Genomic DNA, 22293 nt, shown 5'->3' on the forward strand with positions numbered 1-22293 from the left:
GGGGCCCGAGGCTGTGTGGGAACAGGTTCCAGCCCACTCCATCCAAGTTTTACCAAGCACCGAGCAAACTTTACCAAGAGAACAAAAAAACCAAGCGATATCCAAACGAGAGAGAGAGAGAGAGAGAGAGAGAGAGAGAGAGAGAGAGAGAGAGAGAGAGAGAGAGAGAGAGAGAGAGAGAGAGAGAGAGAGAGAGAGAGCGCAGCGAGTAAAACTTTGGTCAAATTAAATACAAAACATGATACTTTTGCATGAATCACTCATCATGATATCACAAGATAAGGAATTATTTGTTGTCATTCTCAAGTCATCAGCAATAATTTAGTGAACACTGATATCATTTTTGAACAACAAATTAATTATAACATTTGGTTTCATCAAGTACAAAACATGATACTTTAGCATGAATCGCACTCATCATCGATGAAGGCATGTCTTTTATTTGGCTTGTCGGAGGTTTGAACATTGTATCGTGGATCTCGCACCATCCTTTTAGCCTTAGCCTCAATGTACACTGGCAAGGCACTTCAATTAAGCAAAAAATGAACACATCAAAGCAAATAAATGAACTTTGAATAGTGCAAAAAAATATTTTGCAAAATCATTTAAAACCGCATCAATAGCCACCTAACTATTGTCAAATATTGCCATGAGCATACATAGCTTGAAAAAGCAAAATCTAAGTAAGGAGAGGCACTCAAAAAATAACATGTCCATGACCAAAAGAAATGAAATGCTCACAAATGATCAAATGGGTTCTCAGCGGGAGGTCTATTCTCCTTATCCACATCTGCAAAAGTTGAGGCCTCATGTCTGTCTTGTCCTCTAGATTGGGGATGAAGTAAAGATGACACATATGTCGAGATCAAAGCATCATCACTATCCAATGCTGCACAAGCACGTCCTGAAGAGAGACATGCTTTGAGAACAGGAGCAGTCCCACAACCAAACTCCAAACAAAGGCCCTTTGGCCTACATAAGAGCTCAACAAGACTAGCAATGAAGTAAGAGCTACGTTGCATGCATCCTCGCCATGCAAGTCCAGAATCCATGACTGCGTAAGCGGACTCTGGCAAGTAGTGTCGCATGATGGTATCTGTAGGAGTCATGCCCATTGCACAAAACAATGACATACTCTCATCAAGGTAAACCGGAGGTGGTGCACCTTGCCTATGAATGAAGAATAGCATTGAACTATCACACTGCAAAGAAACATGACAAACACTTAGAATGTTATAGTTTAATCATTACATACACTAGGCACAAAAGAAACAAAAAATCAACCTCTTGATGATCTCCACCCACATCCATAAATCCGTAAGATGAATGATGAATAACAATCACTCGACGATGAATAACCATGTTAGATGCTCTACTCATCTTCTCAATCCAATGAAGAGTATCACCTACCATATAGAAATATGATTTTCAACAAATGCAAATAAAGCAACAATAAGGTTTGCTTAGTATAGAAGATATTGATACCTGCAATAGATCCCAAAACAACAAGCCATCCAGAATCTGCCAATGTACAGTGCGTCAAATGAATGGCGGCTCTCACATGCTCCTCAGTGCAAGTATCCCATGGAGGTTGTGAGGGTGTAGAATGTAGGACACCTCCAAAAGGCAAGTCAAGAAACACAAAATCAGCAGCCCATGGAACGAGCCTACCATCTCTCCTGTATCCACCAGCATCTGTAGACCGGACTCTGACCATATGCTCGTGTAGGGGCATCCATATCAATGACTACACACCAGAATGAAACTCACGTGCAATGGTAATATAATCCCCTGATATAGATAAACATCTATGATCTCTCGGTGCCTGTAGAACAGACTGCTCTCTAGGGAAAACAAATCGCACTGAATGATGCAAGCTCTGTGTGCCAATAGCATCTGTCAGTTATAAACAATGAGATCACCAAACCATGGGTGTATTTTCATAACATAGTGCAATAAAAAAACAATAACAAGATCAACAATCCTTTGTGAGTTAAGCAAACTATATTATTTATGGACACACCTCTCATGTCAAGATCCTCCTCTACCTCGTGTTGCTTCCCCTTATGTTTTGGTAGAGAAACTATCAAGGAACACAACGAAGTGAAGATATTAGTGAGCCATAGCAAAAAGATCAATAAAAGTAAATGCTCACACATGTCATAAGATTAGTTAACCTTTTCTTTTATGCTCACACCTGTCATTTCTGTTGCAACGATTGTCTCATGTTGCTTCCCTGTATCTTTAGGGAGCGAAGCTGTCAAGAATACATTAATCATGCTCAATAACCATGCACAAAATTCAACAAAGACTGTGTTATATCTCACAAAACATAGACAAAGTCATTAAAGAGACTCACATGCATGAACGGATCTATTATCATGTATGGTCTCACTCCTTGCATTTGCATCAGATGTGTCAACAGTTGTACAAGGATTTGAAGTCCTCTGTGCATCGTGGATCTCTCTCTCACAACCCAACACATAATTTTGATCCATGTCTATCCACCAAGGACAGTGATCTAGCTCCCATTGTGATCGATGATGCATAGTGGGAGGATACATGCTATCCTCACTATCAACACAGACCCAAGATCGAGCAAGCAAAGGAATGACTAGAATGTGTTGTTTCTCCAACAAATGATAGAAGTATCTAACAAAAAATATATAGCAAACTTTTAAATTATCACAATGAAACTCACAAAATACAAAATAAAGTTACATTTTAGTGACCACTACCTATATAGCAGTCTTTGTGAAGCCATTCGATAGTAGTCGATCTTCTTAAGAGCTTGCAACTCAACATCACTATTTCTGCCCTCCAAAGACACCTCTAATGGAAACATGAATTTACAAGCCTCTACTATCATCTCTCCATAGTAAAGCTCCAATGTAGCTGCTGGAGGAATTGTGATTCCATCCGGCACATCCACGTAGTCAAGCAAAAGTATCTCAGCACCATCAAGCACTCTTTGTATAGCACCCTCTCTTTTCAACCAACTATAACAATCAAGTGATATAATTTATGAAAAGATAAATTATAAAAGAATCAATTAAAGATAGAAACTCAAACTCGTGTTACCTACCTACAGAATCTATGGTCACCTCGAGTCAATCCGTAAGCCGCTCGTGTAATCTTGCTAGACTCCAACAATGATAACCCTAAGATCTTATTTTTCATTTTTGCATCATGAAGAGCAATTAAATTAAAATTCTCTAATGTCGCCCAACTCTCTTGGCCCCATTTCAAACTCATTACTTTATCAAACCACTCTTTACCATGTCGAGGATCAACAATATTCAAAATCTGTCACATAACTTTCATTAAAAAAAGCACTTAAAAACAAACAATGCAACCTAGTTAAAAGAACCATACATTTCCAATACGATCCCCATATTTGATGTACAAGTCTCCGATTATTTGTTTCTCTTCTTGTTTCAGATCTTGTGGCGATAGAGTATCTTTCTTGCTCTCTATCTTAATTTGGAGCTCCTTTGACATTTGAACCTTTCAATAAGTATTCAATAAAAACATTAAAATCACAAAGCAATTATACTTCGTTTGTTATTTGATATGTAGTACACTTATATCAAATAACAAACGAGCAATATATCTCCGTGTAAGAGGATGCCAAGGCTCTTCCCCTTCTGCTCCTCTTTTTCGGAGAGTGTCAATCGGTTTCTGATCTGCCTCTGGTAGTGCATAGAGATAATCTTCATGATCGGCCGCACAAATATTTGAGCAATTGACAAGTTCATCTCTCAAGTGAGAGGTAACCAAAGCATGTGTGTTCATGCTACAGAAATGAATAATTTGTTTTTAAAGAAGTGCCAAAATAATATAAATACATCAAAAAATGCACTTAATTTAGCATTTTACTTACAAGTTCATTCTTTGAAGACTAGTCAACAATGCAATCTCTGACACCTTTGTAGTATCAATTATTGTACATAAAACTCTACAATTCCTCTCTTTGTTAGTAGAGTACATTTCATTAATGGCTTCTCGCCAAGCAACTATCCGATGATTCCCTTCCCACACATAGAACATTTTTTGGGCAAGGGATTCAAATTGTGGATGTGCAGCTACCTCTTCTTCAAACTCTATATTGACTTGTTTCCATATTGGATCCCATCCATCAATAATAGCATATTACAAAAAAAAGACATACATTTACTTATGATCATCAAAAGAAATGAAGAAAGGTAAAAATAAGAAAGCATACCTGTGACTAGAGTTTCTTCCATTTGACATGTAGACAATGAAACTATAAATGCACCCTTCTCTTTGATGTAGCCTTCTCTGGCAAATGCAGACCTCAAGCCACTTACATCTGGCCTTAAACCACGAACTTTAGCATGAGGTATAAGCCTGCAAAGAGGTATGGGAGGACATTCAAAGCAACTAAAAACTCTTGTTTTACTTAGAATGTCCTCTCCTCGATCCAAGTGCAATGTGCTATCATCCTCACCTGCAACACTTGGACGTATTTCAGGTCTCATTCTAAATGGCACTATTTTCATAGAAGCTTCAACATTAGCTATCTCTTGGTCCACATCATGTAAAGAACCCAAACCAATATCATGACTATCGCTCTCATCTGGCAACTCCGTCTCAGCCACCGAGCTAACTTGATCACTACAAACAGGTTTTGAAACTAATGCACTCCTGCCGCGTCTTCTTGAACCTCCCCTAGCAGTGTAGGGGCTACATTAAAAAAAAAAACAATACCTTCAAAAATAACACTAATAAACTTTCTATTAAACAGACCTAATAATAAAGACATTTGTACATTTCATTTAAAATTTCATGTTTGATAACTAGAGGTCATACTAACTTATGCAAACTCTATACTTTGAGACACTGCTCTAAACTATCGCGCGTCGACGCGGGACTAGTTATGCCACTATCCCATTGAATAAAAGTATTGCATGCTTGACATAAAAATATTCCATTGTTGTGATACCAACCTAACCGGACACAGTCCTAGAACATTCCGCGTCGACGCAGGACTGGTCATGCCATGATCTCGGTAGACAAAAACCCACAAAGTAGAGCCTATGCAACCATGTTGTTAGGGCTCCCCTCACTAATGGGCGCTACAAGGATCAGCAAGGTAGTGTGCTAAGGACCACAGCCAGTGGATCAAAACACCTTCGCAACCTTTGGAGACTCTGCCCCTCTCGGCAATGCTCCCCAGTCAACCTTTCCCAGAACCTAAAACCGGGACTCTACCCTAAACAGTCCCGCGTCGATGCGGTATCAGTTAGGGCAGTGTCCCAAAACATTTCAAGTAAGTAATTTCTGTGGAGGTTATGTGCAAGTTTGTGGAGATGAGTCCAATGCTCGAGCCCGACATGCTGTGTGCAGTGATCAACTTTAACGTTTTCTACTGTTTGCTGTCGAATCGACTGTGTGTGTGTGCAACAGCAAGCTCTGCTTGGTTTGCTCGTGAGTTGAGGCTGCTCTGTCACTTGCAAGCCTGCTGCTCTGTCACTTGCCCAATTTTCCAATTTGTGTGTGTGTGTTGTGATGTCGGCTCAATTTGCTTGATTTGCTTTACTGCCGAATTGCAAATTTGCCTTGCTTGTGACTCTGTAGAGTTCACACAAACATTCCCTTCTTGCTGCTTGATTTCCCCCTCTCGGCTGCTCTCCTGATACAACCACAGCTTGATTTTCTTCTCACTATATTGGACCAATTGTCTCCAAGTGTTTTGACTCCCTGTTGCACTCCCTTGCTTGATGGTCTTGCTCACCAGCCCTGTTCTGCTGAGTGTCGGGACTCGTTCAAGCTCTCAAAAGCCCATCACAAAAGCGCTCAAAAGCCCTCCAAGGCCTACTCCCTCCAAGCCCATCTCAAGCGCCTCAAAAGCTCTCTATAGAAGATATCCCCTTGTCCTCTGTAAATGCCTTGTTTGAGCTGGCACTCTTGGGATCATTACGGGTTTGGGATGGCCTTTCCACTTCCATACATTCTATGACTTTGATATCATTCTTGTCAGATAAGGTTTCAATGAGTTTTGAAGGAAAAGACAGCATATCCCCATCCCAAGGCCTGGATGTATGGGTGTAATTAGAAGCATGAGATAAACCCACATCACCTGCTGCCGCCTTTGCCACATTGTTATATGTTTTGAGTGGCATCTTCTCCTTATGAAAACCTCCACTATGAAAGCTAGGCATTTGCAAGTGCCTATCAATATCTACAACTTTCCCTGCATGTATGAAGTTGGAAGCTTCAAAGGTTTTCAAAATGTCATCATCCATAAGTGGGCTATGCCCAATGCCACCTTGACTCAAACTCTGCGCAGCATTCGGGCCAACCTTTCTCATATTAGGGGCTTGTTTGCTAATCTCCCCTGTGCTGCTGTGTACAGATGCAACACTTTCTCCTGCTACGTGCTTGTGAATATTGCCTTCAAGTCCTTCATCAATCTTAGGCATCTGTTATTGAAATCTTGAGCTTGCTCTATCGTTCCCAATCAAGTCTGCCCCAAGAAATATATCCTGTGATGCATGTGAAGCTGCCAACAAAGGTGTTTGCACCGACATCATATTTGTCTCATTAAGCCCCATTGCCCCAGCTTGATGATAGTAATCGGGTTGCCACATCATTTGCAACATGTTCTCACTTTCGTGATCTGCAAGCATCATGCAAGCTCTGTATATTGCTAACGGCCAACTCTCTGAAAAGCCTCAAAAGCTCTCTATAGAGCTCTCAAAAGGCCACCAAGGCCCACACACACACCGTCTCTTTCTCCTGTTCTTTATACGCAGGGAATGAATCTCTCTCTCTCTCTCTCTCTCTCTCTCTCTCTCTCTCTCTCTCTCTCTCTCTCTCTCTCTCTCTCTCTCTCTCTCTCTCTCTCTCTCTCTCTCTCTCTCTCTCTCTCTCTCTCTCTCTCTCAGAAGAAACCAGGTCCCTCGTGCTGACGACCAGCTCTGTTAAGTGCAGATTGAAAAAAAAACGGGACTCTGTATATTGCTGACGGCCAGCTCTCTGAAAAGCCTCAAAAGCTCTCTACAGAGCTCTCAAAAGCCCATCAAGGCCTACTCCCTCGTGCTGACGACCAACTTTGTTAAGCGCAGAATAAACTTGAAAAAAAAACGGGACTCTACCCTAAACAGTCCCGCACCGACGCGGTATCAGTTAGGGCAGTGTCCCAGTGGTTCTACCTTGTGTGGGGGCGACGTTTGGGCGCCGTCGACTTTTGTGTGCAGCTCTCAGGGCGCAAGGCTCCTTGCAGATGGCGACCACGAGCAGAGCAGAGAAAACCAGACCAGAGCGCAGGATTTTAGAAAATCCAAACTCACAAGTCAGTGTTCACATACAAAAATCCCTCCAAGACAAATTTGAACCGGAAATTTTATAATACTAGCCATTAATTTTGCAAAATTACACTATTTTTCATGTATTTTAGGCAGAATTTTCTCCTTCTTGTCCTCCCTTCCACCGGCTACTTTGATTTTGGAACCACCTCAAGGCTAAGCTAAGACACACTTTTCCCGAACACTACTCTAAGTCCAGATTAAAGCAATAAAATGCAAATTTCAAATAATCTCAAGCTTATGAGATGTTGTCGGGAAAAATGTGTCTCGGCCGGTTGTGACTAAGAGAAAAAAGAAAATTGTGCTCCAAAATAAAGTAAAATAATGCAATAAAACAAATTCTACCTAATGAGAATATATCAAGGGACATTTACATTGCAATAGAAATACGTTAATGCTTTCAATAGGTTTAAACTTCGAGACAACTCAGTACAAGTTGAGCATACATGTGTAGGCAAATCACTAAACGTTTAGTATAAGGTGTATTTATCTAATGTTGAAGCTGACATATCTCCTCGTGCAGAGTGGAATAGAAAAACAAAAAAACAACGTTCTTTTGCCCTAAGTTTTGGCCTTTTCACACTTAATATCAAGACGTGCGTGGCATAGGTGATTTAATATAGACATTTTGTCTTTTCCAAGAGATTGTTGTCTGCAACAATCGCACTCTCTTACTCTCCAGGTTGACTGTTGTTCAATCCATGCAATGGCTCGTCATATCACTATCTTCGGTCCCAAGCATAAGCAGAAGCTTGTTCTAATGTTTGAAAGTAGGTATTGCACTATCACTATTGAAGCTTTAACAGAACATTTTGAGCTGGAGAATAAAAATTCCTCTTTGCGTCCACTTACACTACAGGGTGAGCAGGTTGGAATTGAACCTGCGCGTAATGATTCAAATGAGTTGTTTTACAATTTAGATCACGAATATTCACAGTTTTACAAGGTACTTAGCAACGAACAGCCATCAACATCAAATGCTGGCTCAAAAGATTCTCCAATCAATGTTGAAGATGGCACTGCATGCATCAAAAGTGTACTTGATGTTATTCGTTCTCTTCCTCTGCAAACCGATCTATATATTGCACTCTCCTCTTCTACAAGTGTCACTAAGGTTTTGGAAATGCCTACTTATTATGATGGGTATGTTGCCTATGAACTTCCTCCTCAAAATGAAAACTCTGCTATGTATGGGATGGAACATAGATTTGATGGGCATGTTTGGACAGAATATGTTACTTGCAGTAATGATATATTCAATGGGAGTGTTCGTTTTAGTCGGTGTGGAGGGCATTTGAGATGCTCCAATATAGAATGTCCATACTATCAGGGAAGGAGACAATTTAATGAGTCTCAATGGCGAGGAAAATTAGCACGTGCTCCTAGTAAAGGCCACTTGGATGTTGGTTATGGAAAGCTTGTATGCTTTCATTGTCGTCAAATTCCAGAGTGCATTGACACATGCCCTGCAGTTATATATTATTGTATTCCATCTGAAAAGACTGGAGTTACTAGATGTGTATTGCATTTAGGTTTTCATAAACACCCTGTTGCAGAGGGGAAGAGCAAAGTTGCAGACCAGTCAATATTTGATGCCTTAATGCATCGAGCTGCCTTTGATACTCTATCAACTGCCAAACAGCTTGAAAGAAAAACTATAGAAGACCTAATTATGGACAAGCTTGTTTCTCAAGTAGTTGGTGGTGACTCACTAATGACAGATGGAGAGTTCTCTTGTTTTCTAGATTCCGTAACCCCATTGTCATACAAGCGGCGTGTTCAACGAACCTTAGAGTCAGCTAAACAGGCAAAAGGAATTACACCTCTTGGCTTGGAGTCTATTTTGACTTTAAAGTCAAAATCAAGATATCCCTTCCTCCACAGTGTTCTTTTTCCACGTCAGCTTGGACCTGGACAACAACCTCGTATATTTAAAATGTCTACTATGGGACCAGGGAGTGGTGTTGATTTGGTGAACCGTATGCGCCCTGGTGGAAATTTGCAAGATATGTGGGTGCATTTCGATCATGTTCATCGTGTGGAGGGCTGGCCTACTATGTCGGCGCATGTTTACGACCCATTTTTAAGAGAGCTATTAACATTGGCAATATGTGAATTTACTGTGGAAAACAAGCATGCACAGATAGAGTTTTGGAAAATTATTAATAAGGTTGTGGTTGATCATGGTTTTGATAAGCCTGAATTTCGAGGTTTTATGGCAGATGAGGCAAATACAAATTGGATTGAAGTTCGTACTGTCTATTTTGGTGGAGCCAAAAAAAAGATGCTTGAGAAAGAGAGATCGTGTGTTTTTCATTGGGAGCAAAGCATGGTTAAACACACTGTCAAGTGTATACGTTCCTCTTATCAAGAGGAGCATAAAATATTGTGTCGAAAATGGTTACATGCACCTTCAGAACATGCTACACAAGTATGCAAGGATGAACTCAAACAGTTTTGGAAAATGGGCCATGCTATTTTGGAGGAGATTCCAACATTGGAAACATGGTTGTCATGGTGGGATGTTAGAGTGCCACATTGGGGAGACAGATTTGTTGCTCAAGATGAGACAGGTGCTTTTGTCCCTAGAACAAATCTTTCTGAGGCAAAACATGCAAGTATGCGTGCTTCAATTGGTTATAAGAATAACATTGGTCTATATGAAGTCACTTGTGCAGATATGTCACTAGAAGTTCTTCAAAGTGTGCGCTACAATGCCTACTTGAAGGGCATGCATTCATCCATAGGACCAATGATGGCAGACTTGGCAGCCAGATTTATGAGCAATCATTCAGCATCAACATCGAATAGAAAACTTCTTGATGTATCTCAGTCAGCAATTTTAGAAATGCAAATACCAAGTCCAGAGATGAATAGAGCTCCAGTAAGGGAAAAGAGTGTGCAAAAATCACTCTCAATCTTTCTTGATGCCGATGAAACTCTTGAAGAAGACTCTCATAGGCCAGAGTTTGTTACTGTCACTACTCCAATTTACAATGTACCACATAACCAGCAAAATGCTTCTGCTACTCCTAGTCTTTGGCCAGAGAAAAAGGTGCCTCGGACTCTTTGGGCCATTAGGCGCACTGAGTCTCGCAGAAAAATGACGTGTTTTGGTGTTCTCCCCGGAGAGAAAGTACGTTGTGGTAGGATCATAAACAAAAATTTAGATATTGTGCAAAATGGTGTTCCTGCCCCTTGCTTTTGAGGAAGGAGAAAATATCCCGCTGTGGGTGCCAAACCAGAAGGAATTATTGAGGGGTTTGTATGGTTTTGCAATGGTAGTACCACTCATGCATGGAATGTTGATGGGATGATTATTGGACCTCCTGGCCCAGCTCTGGGGATGTGGGTTGTGGAAGAGGGAACGTGTCTGCTTCCATGGGAGGTTGAGATGCTACAAAAAAATGGATTTGTGCTTCAAGGAGATAATACAACAGCACAACAGAACCTCCATATTGGTGGGCAATGTGGAACACAACCGAGCTCTTTCCGTGCTAGATTTAGAGATGGAAAGCTAGTAAGGTGGAGGACAAAATTAACCAAAGACTTCAATGACAGGATAGCATTGGGCCAAATCATGGAAGCACATCTAGTGAGAGAGGTTATATTGGTACCAAATGCATCGCATGTTTTTCATGTTAGCACTCCAGGCTCAATTCAAAAGGGGGTTACTTATGCAGTGACCATTGCAGACTTTCCTCGATGTACTTGTGAGGATTTCCAAAAAAGAGACAGCAGGCGTCTCACGTACGTGCCGTGCAAACACATGTACTTTGTGTATTTTCGAGTCCTTGGTTTGGATTCTGTAGCTCATGAGTTTGTGCATCAGGCAGCACTGACAAAAGTAGAGTTGTTCCAGGGATTGTGTGGGGCCAGAGTGCCAGCATAGCATCGACTTCTTGAGCTAAGACGATTTGTAGTTCCTATGGATTGGCCATTTTTTTGGATTCCCTACAATTGCCATTGTAGGATGAGCACCTATTATACTTACATTGTTTTGATATCTTGTGTTACTTAATCATTTGGCGTTTATATTGTTGCAACGATCACCTTCTATGGATTGACCGTTTTGTTGGACTGGCTGCAGTGCACTTGGCATTATGGTAGAGCTTTTTTGTGTTATAGTTCTCCCTACTTTCGCTCGAAAAAATGCCACGCTCGGTTTTATTCACTCGGTGTATGGTTTTCCTGACTCCAGTCCAGCTTTAGCAGCTAGGGGGTGCCCTCTTGCCTTGTGGGAGTCTTGGGAGAGTTTCTAAGCTTGCTACTAAGTGTGAGAGTCAATTAACCAAGCCAACTGGCCGACACTTGGTGGGTAGGCAATTGGACTTGCCATGCTTAACTAGAGAGGCTCCCAGATGCAAATAGCAACCCAGATCGATTTTCAGCTTGAGGAGGCCTATTTAAAGGTGTGCTCACACACACATACACACACATGCTCACACACACACCCAGTACACACACACACACACACACACACACACACACACACACACACACACCTACACACACCTTGGGGAGGTGTTGCCGGTACACACACAGTTTTTGAAGGAGAAGCAAGGAGGGAGGTGTTGCCGAAATTCTCATCTTGAGGATTCATTGGAACAGAAAAATCAAAGGATTTTCAGCCCCTTATCACGGTAATCATGGTTTAATTACTGCTCTTCTTAACTCTCATATTTAATCTCCAAATTCCTTAGCTACTATGCTTAATCCTGGCTATAATTCCCTATAGCTGCTCTCTAAATCTCCATAGTTATACTCCATTACATAATCATCATTCAATTAGCTAAATTATGCATCCATTCATCATCCTTAACCAAGGATTAATGCATGATTAGGAAAGATTCTCTGTCTAGGCAGCATAGTTAATAAATTGTCAGCCAGTAATAGTGTAGATTTGATGAAATTCATTCTTTTACCACTCAATAGTGTTGTAATTAAATTAGACTCAATCTTCTCCCACATTAAAATTTGATTAAGGCTGAAAATTAATCCGTCATTAGGCCATTAAGAAGAGAATTTTATGTCACACATGCTTGCGGCAATTCTGCATCTTCATATTGCTCTAGGAAAATGAATGAGCTTGCTTACTTCATCTCTTTCGTGAATCAATTAGTAAAATTCTGAATTTCTTAATCATCTAAGCCAAGTAATTAACCTTAGATCCATTTCCCATAGGGTAAGTAAGGAATTACCCATAAAATTTCTAGGTCTCGAAGGAAAAATCTAATATCTTGCCTAAGGAGGATTCTTTAATAATTCTAATATGCCATTTGGTTGTTATGATGCTCTCGGACTTTAGCTCTTTTCTTCAAGTTTATCATTTAAATTAGTGAGTAAAATGGCCCCGGTTAAGAGAACTCGCTTCGGTGGTGTCCACGACCACGAGGCGGGAACGAGCAATACAAATGGAAAAGGAAAAGCTCCCATGGTCGAACAAGCATCGGCCATCTCACGAGCCAATGACGAAGAAATGGAAGAGGTAGATCACAGTTTTATTCAAGTTGTTTAATTTAACATTGCATACGTTTAGCTAGGAATGAACATATCCCCAAACATGTTGGAGAAATCCGACGAAAACCTCGATAATTGAATTCATTTGTATATTAAAGTCTAAAGTAGGAAAGAAATGATTGACGTATATACTGTTTGCAATAGGAAAGAATGTCTGCTAGGGAAAATTTATCTCGACATGTTCATTATATTTCCAATGTTGAATTAGTCAAGAACCCCCTCCTGATCATAGGGGGCAGAGTTCCTGGTTAAGGGCTCTTGAATCCACGACTGTTGGTTGAGCGGTGGATACCCATGACTGTTGGTTAAGCGGTGGGAACCCACGTCTGCTAGTTAAGCGGTGGGAATGTCCATGTCATGCTTTCTATGCAGTGGACTTACCTAGTTGTATGGGCAGCTACGCAACAACGGGAGGAGTAAACTCCCGCTGGAGGGGGGATGTTGTACCTCCAGAACATTGTAATTTTAATGAATAAGTTTGAGTAGATCTTTTACTAGAATACTGTCTTGGTGTTGTTTGCAATACTGGTTGAAGGGATGTCTTAACGAACAATGTGCTTCGGAATTAAAACAAGGAATGTTTATGTTGAACAATCTTTGTGGTAGTAATTAGGTCACACAAGGAAGTGTGAGTGTGGGGGTGGAAAGTAGAGGCTTGGCTCAGGTTGCCAATGCCTACGAGATGGGTGGTCCCGATTGGTCGGGAACCCTCTGTCCTCATTGTGCTTACTTCAATATTAGTAATACTCATTGCCCCTAGAGTGGTGAAATCTCGAGAGTACGTGCCTCTGAAACATGGGGAAAAAGGCACTCGGGGTTTCTCTCCTCTTGGAAGGTGTGTCTTAGGATCGCTAGATAGCTTAAGTACGCTTCCCCTGCGAGGTGGAGCTAGATCTCATTGCTAGTAGGCTCGAGCTCGACTCACTTTGTGATGAGAGATTGTCCGCTAGCTGAACTCTGAACCACTTTGTTTGCTTCCGCATAGATCTAGTGGCCACCAGGTTCACCATCAGATCCGTTGTTTGATATGGCGGGGTGGGGACCTCACTGAATCGATGCACTTCGTGTAAGCTTCAGCTTACGGGGGCATCTGCTGGGGTAAACTGTTTAGCTTGCACTTGATGCATGACCAATCTCTAAAGCCAGCATGCCAACCATGCCCCATTATGTGTATGTATGCATCCCACTTTATAGTCACATGCTATTCTCTATAGCCACATGCTACTTGACCCATTTTCCACAGGTGATGAACATCAATCTCTAGCATTTAATGACACCTTCCTCTCTGCTCCTATATAAGGCCATATTTCTTAGCTTGTATTTTTCTCTTCATCCAAATCAATCAAGCAAGTCTATTTTCATTGAGTGCTCTCTCTCACTCTCTAATTGGTTTTGCTCATAATTATTATGAAGTCCTCACTACCATGAATGCAACTAATCTTTATCCACCTTAAATAATCAAACCTTACACCTTTTGAAAACCAATTGAAAGGTGGATCAACTTTGCTTTTTGAAGGCCAATGGCCCTTCAAAACTCCCTGTTTCTTTTTACAGAAATGCGCATATTGCCTTCAACTTCTATACTACTTCATATAGAACTTAAACAATTATCAAGCAATGAGCACTAACCTGTGTCGCCAAATTGAGAGCCAACTCTTCAATGAGAGTGCAACTTGCATCCTCTTCCTTTCACATGCATTTGCTCTGCATTTTTCCAAACAGCTCCAACGTCTATAATCGCACACACAGGCGTATATGTGAGAGAGAGTATCTAGACTATAGAAATCGTGATTAATATTTTTTGTGTGTGTATGTGTGTTCCAGTAACAATGTAGCATAAACACCAAAGAATCCTTTCAAATTACAAAAGACACTAGAAACTATTCAATGAAGGTGGTATAACTTCCATTCATAGTACAGAACAGACTTTATACATAAGTACAAGAGAAGCAAGAGCCTGAAGACATATAAGTCCGCCGTCTTCAAGCCAAGGAACTTTGAAAACCATGGATGAGACGATAACCCTCACCTACACCCATGGAAACAACACAACTTTCAGTTAGCATTGGCATTGTATGCAGGTGATGCATGGGTCTCCCACATGTTATAGATGTCACCCAATTAAAATGCTTTCAAAGATAAATAATAATAAATGTGAAGCTACACATATATTCAAAAATGGTTTCATTTACAGAGGAAAAAAACATTTGGAGCCCCATTAGATTTACAAGCTCTCATGATATAAGGCCGGAGGCAAGTTTTATGAGGCAATCTAGCCTCAAATTTTCCACATATACGTGTTTCTTGACTTTATAGAGTTTGGCATTAATTGCCGCTATTTTTTAGGGTCAGTGAGATGGTGCTCATACATGCAGTGAATCTATACTTTGGAGTCACTTGTAACATAAAAATATGTTAGTAAGTAAGTCATACACCTTCCTAGGCAGAGTCAAAACCATACGTAAGGTAGTAAGTATGAGTGAAAATCCCCTAGAAACATACAACATATAGAAGGGATATTCCATAGTTCCACATTTGTTCCAAAAGCTAGGAAAGTGAGTCGCCTTGGCCCTTACCTTCAATGCAATAAGCAGGCATTACGAGCCTCATAAGCGGCCTCTTTACAATCGTATCTACCATAGTCCACAACCTTACATAACAATTATCTTAACCATATTCGGCCACAAACAGCCACAACCCTATTCACAAGCAACCCTTAACAACCATATATGGCCACGTTTGAGCAATTTTCAAAGGATCTATATGACACTAAAGTGGCATAGACCGTACCTAAGCACGATTGGTAAGCTCGATACCAAACCCAAAAGCAAACATCATTAGAATAACCTATGTGGCCACTATCAAACTTAACCTAGCACACAACCAACCATTCTTGGCTAAATGAGCAAATTTGCCAAAGCTCTTTATCCACAACACTAAAATGGTATAGACCATATCCAATCGGTAATGGTAAGCTCAATATCAAACTTAGAGGCACATCACCAGTAACATACCAGTTGCCGCAGCCTTAACAGAGAATACCAGACCGTAAGTTCACGCTCCACAAATAGGTCAACCCTATCATATAGGGCCATTCACCCTATCACTTTTGCCCAAGATCCATATACACAATAGATTGTTCCATATTTGAACAGGAGTGGTAAGCATGATAACCAACCCAGAGATACATCACCATAGTATAGCCGCCACGACAACATTATCAGAAAATGCAAGCCACTTGCCTAACACCCCACAAGTAGGGAAACCCCACTATATAGAATTATTCACCAAAATTTTAAGAAGAACTTCTATCATTACTCCCTTTTTTTTAAAAATGACTTTCAAGGTCAACAAAAGAGAAGATACAACCTTTCAATGCTTCTTGATATGTCTATGACAAACCATATATATGCATTGACAGATATCCCTAAACCCGAAAGGTATTTATAAACCAAAGCCGCAGACACCGTCGTACAAATGCTTAAGATAAGTCATTTAAAGAGCATTTCCTAATACGCAAGGTTAGTAAAACCAAACCAGTGCCGTAAGTAAAAATGGTTCAACAGAAGTTGCCCTTAATTTACCTCTATCAGTATATGCATTCCATACCAACAAGTGAATCACAACCCATCAAACAGATCAGACAACAGTCCATTTCAAATCCATAAATCACCTGAGCTTGAGTCGGAGCAGCCAGCTCCACAATAGCCAACTTCTCCTTGCCCTTTGCCATAGATCCGACACTTAACACAACCCCTTTGTAGGTACAACCCTCATAGTCCTACCGTATAGACAACTACTCCCCAAGTACACACACACACACACACACACACACACACACACACACACCACCAATGCTAAGTGAGCATGTAAGTATCAACTTTTTATAGGGTTTGGAACAGGTAGCCACCTTTGTTCACAACCGTAAGGCGGGCCCGTCTTCAAGAGGGGGATGGTGCAACAGCGCTGCCGCCATGCCATGTACACAGAGAGGGGAACAAAGAGAGAGAGAGAGAGAGAGAGAGAGAGAGAGAGAGAGAGAGAGAGAGAGAGAGAGAGAGAGAGAGAAAGAGAGAGGAGAGAGAGAGAGAGAGAGAGCATGAGAGTGCTGAAACCTATACCATACGGCGCCAGGTAACCCGTCCTTAACTGCTTTAACACCAAAGGGTTAGGTACCATTAAGGAACCACCTAAAAGAAAAACCCAGTGAATACAAGCCTCTTATTCATCAAAGGTACCCCAGACCAACAATCCCAACAAAATATACCAGGGAAATAGCAACATGCTATAACATGCCATGTGTGTGTGTGTGTGTGTGTGTGTGTGTGTGTGTTCCAATAACAATATAGCATATACACCAAAGAATCCTTTCAATTACAAAAGACACTAGAAACTAAAAGACACTAGAAGCCTTTCTAATTCTTCAGTTGTTGTCTCAATCTCAACTTCCATGAAAGGTCTATGTTTTTCTTTCATTCTTGTTGTTGTTTCAATCTCACCCGAGTCGTTGCTACTTTGTTTCTTCATATTTTTGTAGTCTCAGAGCCATGAGACTAATTGACATCCAAATCCCAATAGGGATCAATGGTGTGCATATAGTTGCATCTAGGGCTATCCGATGGGCAAGGGGAATAATTTAAGAATCTAAGAAATCTCCTTTCCTTGAAAAAACAAAAACATTCGAACTCACCACCTCGAGCTTGTTGTAGACCAATGCCTTATCATTAAGCTATTCTTCGCAACTTGATAGGTGACGCATAAATGGAATATATAAACAAAATCTCAGGTTTTGATGTTTTCACAGATCACACAAGGATCACATCTGAATCGCACCTCATGAGTAGCTCACATTGTGATTACAGCAAGATCACATCTTAATGACATCACAAAATGATTACATTGTGAACACAACCAAGCACATCCATGATTAGATGGCAGTACATATGCCTTTTGATAGGGACCACTAATCCCATCGGGGACGTCCACGTCAATTAGTCATGAGGATCTCACGTTGTAGGTTCATTAATTGCATAGTACAAACATCAAGCAATCGTTACAAAAATAAGTTGAAACAATCAACACTTTTAAAACCCGTTACTTTCGCTAACGTGTCACCAACGTTGAGCTTTACTCCTCATAGTTCCTACTATTAGCAAGACCAACAAATGTGGGGCACCTCTCTAACTAAGCCTTCTTGCCATTTGAAAAACGCCCATTTTTTACACAAATCCTCACCCACCCAAATGCATAAGTTCAAGTTGGTCTTCTTTCCCCCAACACAAACCTCTCCTTTTGGGAATTACAAGCACTTGCCAATCCAATACATTTTGCAAGAAGGGGGAGAGAGAGAGAAAAAGAGAGAGAATGAATGGTGACATTTTACCTACAATGGCAAAAGCTTCTTTGTGTAAAGAAAGATTTCTCGAAATATACAAAAAGTAAAATTATGTCACAGTTTACTTGCTTTTGATTATCGTAAGTGAATAATTTTCCCTTTCACTTCAAATTAGTCTTTCATGTTCCTAAAGTCAGATGGATCAAGTTTTGCTTTGTTTTGCACGGGTCAACAATTGATTTGAATCCAAAATCAAGCAACTATATGCCATGACGCATCTTAAGTTCCAAGAAAACTTGAAGCCTCAAGATAACGAAGGGCGAGCACCAAGCATCAATACATGTTTTGAATCATTGATAACAAGCTTGCCCCTATAGAACACAAAGATGATTTTGTTAGGTCATATGACATGTATATGAGCGTTATTGAATTGAAAATGCAGAAATGAGTTAGCATGCATAAAGCCATTTGCAAGAAGCTCAAGTATCAGTTGTCCCCATATTATAACTCACAACAAGTTTCTGACATTTTCCAATGTGAGAAAGGAGCTCTTTTCTCATGATTTGTCAATATAGGCGGGAGGGAGCACATGTCTAGTTAGGTGCGGTTGTGGGTAGGGAAGCACATGTCTAGCTAGGTGCAGTTAGGGCCAAGGAGTGCCAACCCACATCCCTAGTTGGGACTCCCTGGGCCACAACCCCACCTAACTAGGTATGCGCTCCCTCCCTCATGATGTTGTCAAAAACAATGAGAATTTGTATAAAACTTATTATGAAAGATTGGCAAGCCATCCTTCAAATCTACATCCATGACGAACTAGGAATTGAGAAGTTAGATAATTGAGAAAACATTGCTAAGTGGCATGTATATTATACGCAAAGAATGCATAGAAAGCCGCTTCCTCCGTTCCCCGCCTCTCCATATATGCTCCATTCTATCTCAATACCTGCTCTCCCTTAGGCATCATTGATTTCACAGTCATGTCTTTCGCTTCTTCTTCTGTCTCTCCTTCGTTAAGCTTCTCTTTTCCTGCAAAGCAAGAATCCTCTCTTGCTTTCGTTTTGCTTGAAGCTCTCTGTCGAAAGCCTGTCCTTCTTTCACATTACCAAGACCAAGTACATCCTTGAGTATCTCAATTCGTCTTTCCTTCTTGGCAGCAACCTGCTCATGTGTATTGTCCGGTGTATTGCTGCAAAGAGAAGATTCCTGCAGGGCTTTGAGGGCCGCTTGGCGCTGTTGTGCAATTTCTGCGATGGTGTACCCCTGCTGGACAAGGGTCTCTTCAAGCAGGAAGAGCTTGAGCTCTATATGGCGTTTGCGATGGTGCTCCCAGATCTCCACGCTGGCCTCGCGGGGCACCCTAATTTGCCCTTGCTGGAGCTCATCGACCTTTGCCTGCACCTTTGCCTGCACCCTCACAGGTTGACGCAGTCGAACGAAGCACTTGTTGCTCTGGATGTAGCCATTAGTGCCCGATCCACGAGGCGTCTGCAGCCCTACTCCACGATACATATTGGCGACGATGGCGTGGCATGCATAAGTGAGCTATTTAAGCTTTATTCTTTTAAAAAGCAAAAAGCGCTGTGCTGCTTTATTCTTTTAAAAAGCAAAAAGCACTGTGCAGCTTTGTGTGAACTATATTCCCGGGCCTGAGATAAAAGTTCAGAAGATGATGGCATTTTGTTGGTTTCCCATGAGAAAGCTAATGATGCAAATGAAGAAGCCATAAGTGAACTTGACAATCGACACGATGGAAAGCTCGTACATAAAGTGAGCTGACAATCAACATGATGGCAAAGGATGATGATGGAGATTGTAGTATAGGTGATCTACATGATCATGGATTTTGCAATTGACATGAGAGAAATACAAAAGACGGAGAGATGCTGACGAATAGATTAATATAGGTGCAAAGCTATGGAGATTGCGGTAGACATGAGAGAAGGCATAAAAGACGAAGAAGACTATAATGACAAGAGATAGAGAAGGAAAGAGCTTGAGCTTTTGCAAGCGTGCACACATACACAAGGATGGAGACAAATGACTGTACTTTTTCTTTTTCACTTACTCAAGATAAGAGGTCTACAAAACATAAGAAAAAACACAAAATAAAAAAAGGAACAAGTACAGCAGTCTAATGTAAACCGCTAGTGAGTGAGGTGGATAGATAAATGTGTCATCACTTTGGTAGGTAAACCAACTCGGTGTAGTATAGTTGTAGTATCATTGACGAATATATGTGTATCCACCAAGGCGTGTCAGTATGATTGTTGGTGGTAATCATCAAGCAGTCGTACATGTTGAGCTTGACATCTCAATAGTCCCCCTCAAGCTCAACGCCATCTCTCGTATGCCAAGCATTACTCGAAATCGTCATAGCTTCTCTGTTCCAAGGGCCTTCATGAAGATATCTACAACCTGTTCATCCATTGCTACATACTTCAATGTCGCTTGCTAAGACCCTCTTCTCACCCTTTTTCTGATGAAGTGATAGTGCACCTCAATGTGCTTTGTCCTAGCATGAAACACTAGGTTTCGTGCTAACCATATGTTACTTATAAGGCCCCTGTGACACGCAAGCGACGGATAGGGCCGTAAAAGCACACTTGGGCACCCTGCTTGTCACACAGTGCGGACAAATGTTAATGTTTTATGTTTCGAGTACAGTGACATCCATTGGCCATAGCCCAGGTGGTAGGAGTTCCGTAGTTTCAGGCTTTCGAGCTGGGTTCAATTCCTTTTGGTTCACTTCACGCCCCTTTTTTCGCAGATTTCTGCCAATGAGGAAAGATGGGCGAGGGGTCTGTCCCGGTTCTGCTCGCAGAGCAGCGGACACACTCTGAGGCCAATTATCTTCTTTCGCCACGGCATTCCCTCACACATTCAAGCGGACGTGTGTGACACGGGTCTAAGGTTTTCACAATAGATGACAACCGGCATCTGTACATGTACTCCAAAGTCCTGAAGTAGCAATCATAACCATGTTATCTCACTCCGTCAGTAGAGCACCTTTGTACTCTACCTCTATACTCGAAAGAGAAACCTTAGGTTGCTCCTTGCTGTTCCATGTGATAGCAGCAATCCCAAGTGAAAACATGAAGCCGTTGATAGACCTACGATCGTATGTACCACTAGCCCAATCCGCATTTGTGCAGCCATAGAGCTGCACCTCCACATCATCCCTATAAGAGAGTGCATAATCCAAAGTAGCACTTACATAGCGCAAAGTGCACCTCACCGCATCCAAGTGTAGTTTCTTGGGAGACTGCATAAACTAACTCACCAATCCAACTGTGTAGCTCAAATGCACAGATGTGAGATAGTCAAGTAGATCAAGCTACCCACAATCTTCCTGTACATGGTAGCATTCTCAAGCACTTGATTTACATCATTCCCCAACTTCAAATTCTAATCCAAGGGTATCGCAACTTGGCTAACAATTAGCCATACCATACTTTTTCAACATATCCAAAGCATAATGCCTTTGTGATAGCCATACACCTCTTCTGTGAGAATAATTTCAATGCCCAAGAAATAATTCAAGTCTTCCAAGTTTTTCATCTCAAATTCTTGCATTGAATGAGAGCATGTGTGTCCTCTACTTTAGCCACATTATCATTGGTGAAAGCATGTATTGGTGGTCCAAAAAGGGTTGTCTTGGACACTTCTTTTTCAAGTAATTTTGGGAGGAGAGAACTCATGGAGTCAAATATGATTTTGGGGAGAGAGAAATGAAAAGGGAATTGAAAAATGAGGGGAGTGATGTTTTGAATGCCCACTCCTTCTTGGATGTGGTCTGCAAACACCGAGCCAGGCTATCCCTCTCTCTCCCCTTCTCTGATGCTTGTGTTTTTCATAGAGCATTCCCTTTCTCTCCTTTTTTGCGTATTTCTCTGATGTGTGTTCACATCTCTTCTCCATAAAAATCTCTCTCTCTCTCTCTCTCTCTCTCTCTCTCTCTCTCTCTCTCTCTTCCTTCTATTCACACAAGATGGAGCCTTTCTCGAGCTCAGGATCACGTGAAATTTCTTGTGATCACAATGTTTATAATCACATTCACATAATCACAATTAACGTGATTACAAAAAATTGATAAGTGGTGACATG

The 22293-nt window shown here is 41.2% G+C and overlaps 1 protein-coding gene across 1 annotated transcript; it reads right to left on the reverse strand.

Moving 5' to 3' along the window:
• Positions 1-18519: 18519 nt before the first annotated feature.
• On the reverse strand, positions 18520-19713 carry LOC147430873 (pre-mRNA-splicing factor CWC21-like). The gene has a single exon (XM_086494467.1). It carries the CDS (start codon positions 19696-19698, stop codon positions 19165-19167), a length of 534 nt encoding a protein of 177 aa, XP_086350593.1. The 5' UTR covers positions 19699-19713; the 3' UTR covers positions 18520-19164.
• Between the last annotated feature and the right edge of the window lie 2580 nt (positions 19714-22293).

The sequence above is a fragment of the Adiantum capillus-veneris genome, chromosome 21 (genome assembly GCF_014529385.1).
Source record: "Adiantum capillus-veneris isolate H3 chromosome 21, ASM1452938v2, whole genome shotgun sequence".
Classification (NCBI taxonomy): Eukaryota; Viridiplantae; Streptophyta; class Polypodiopsida; order Polypodiales; family Pteridaceae; genus Adiantum; species Adiantum capillus-veneris.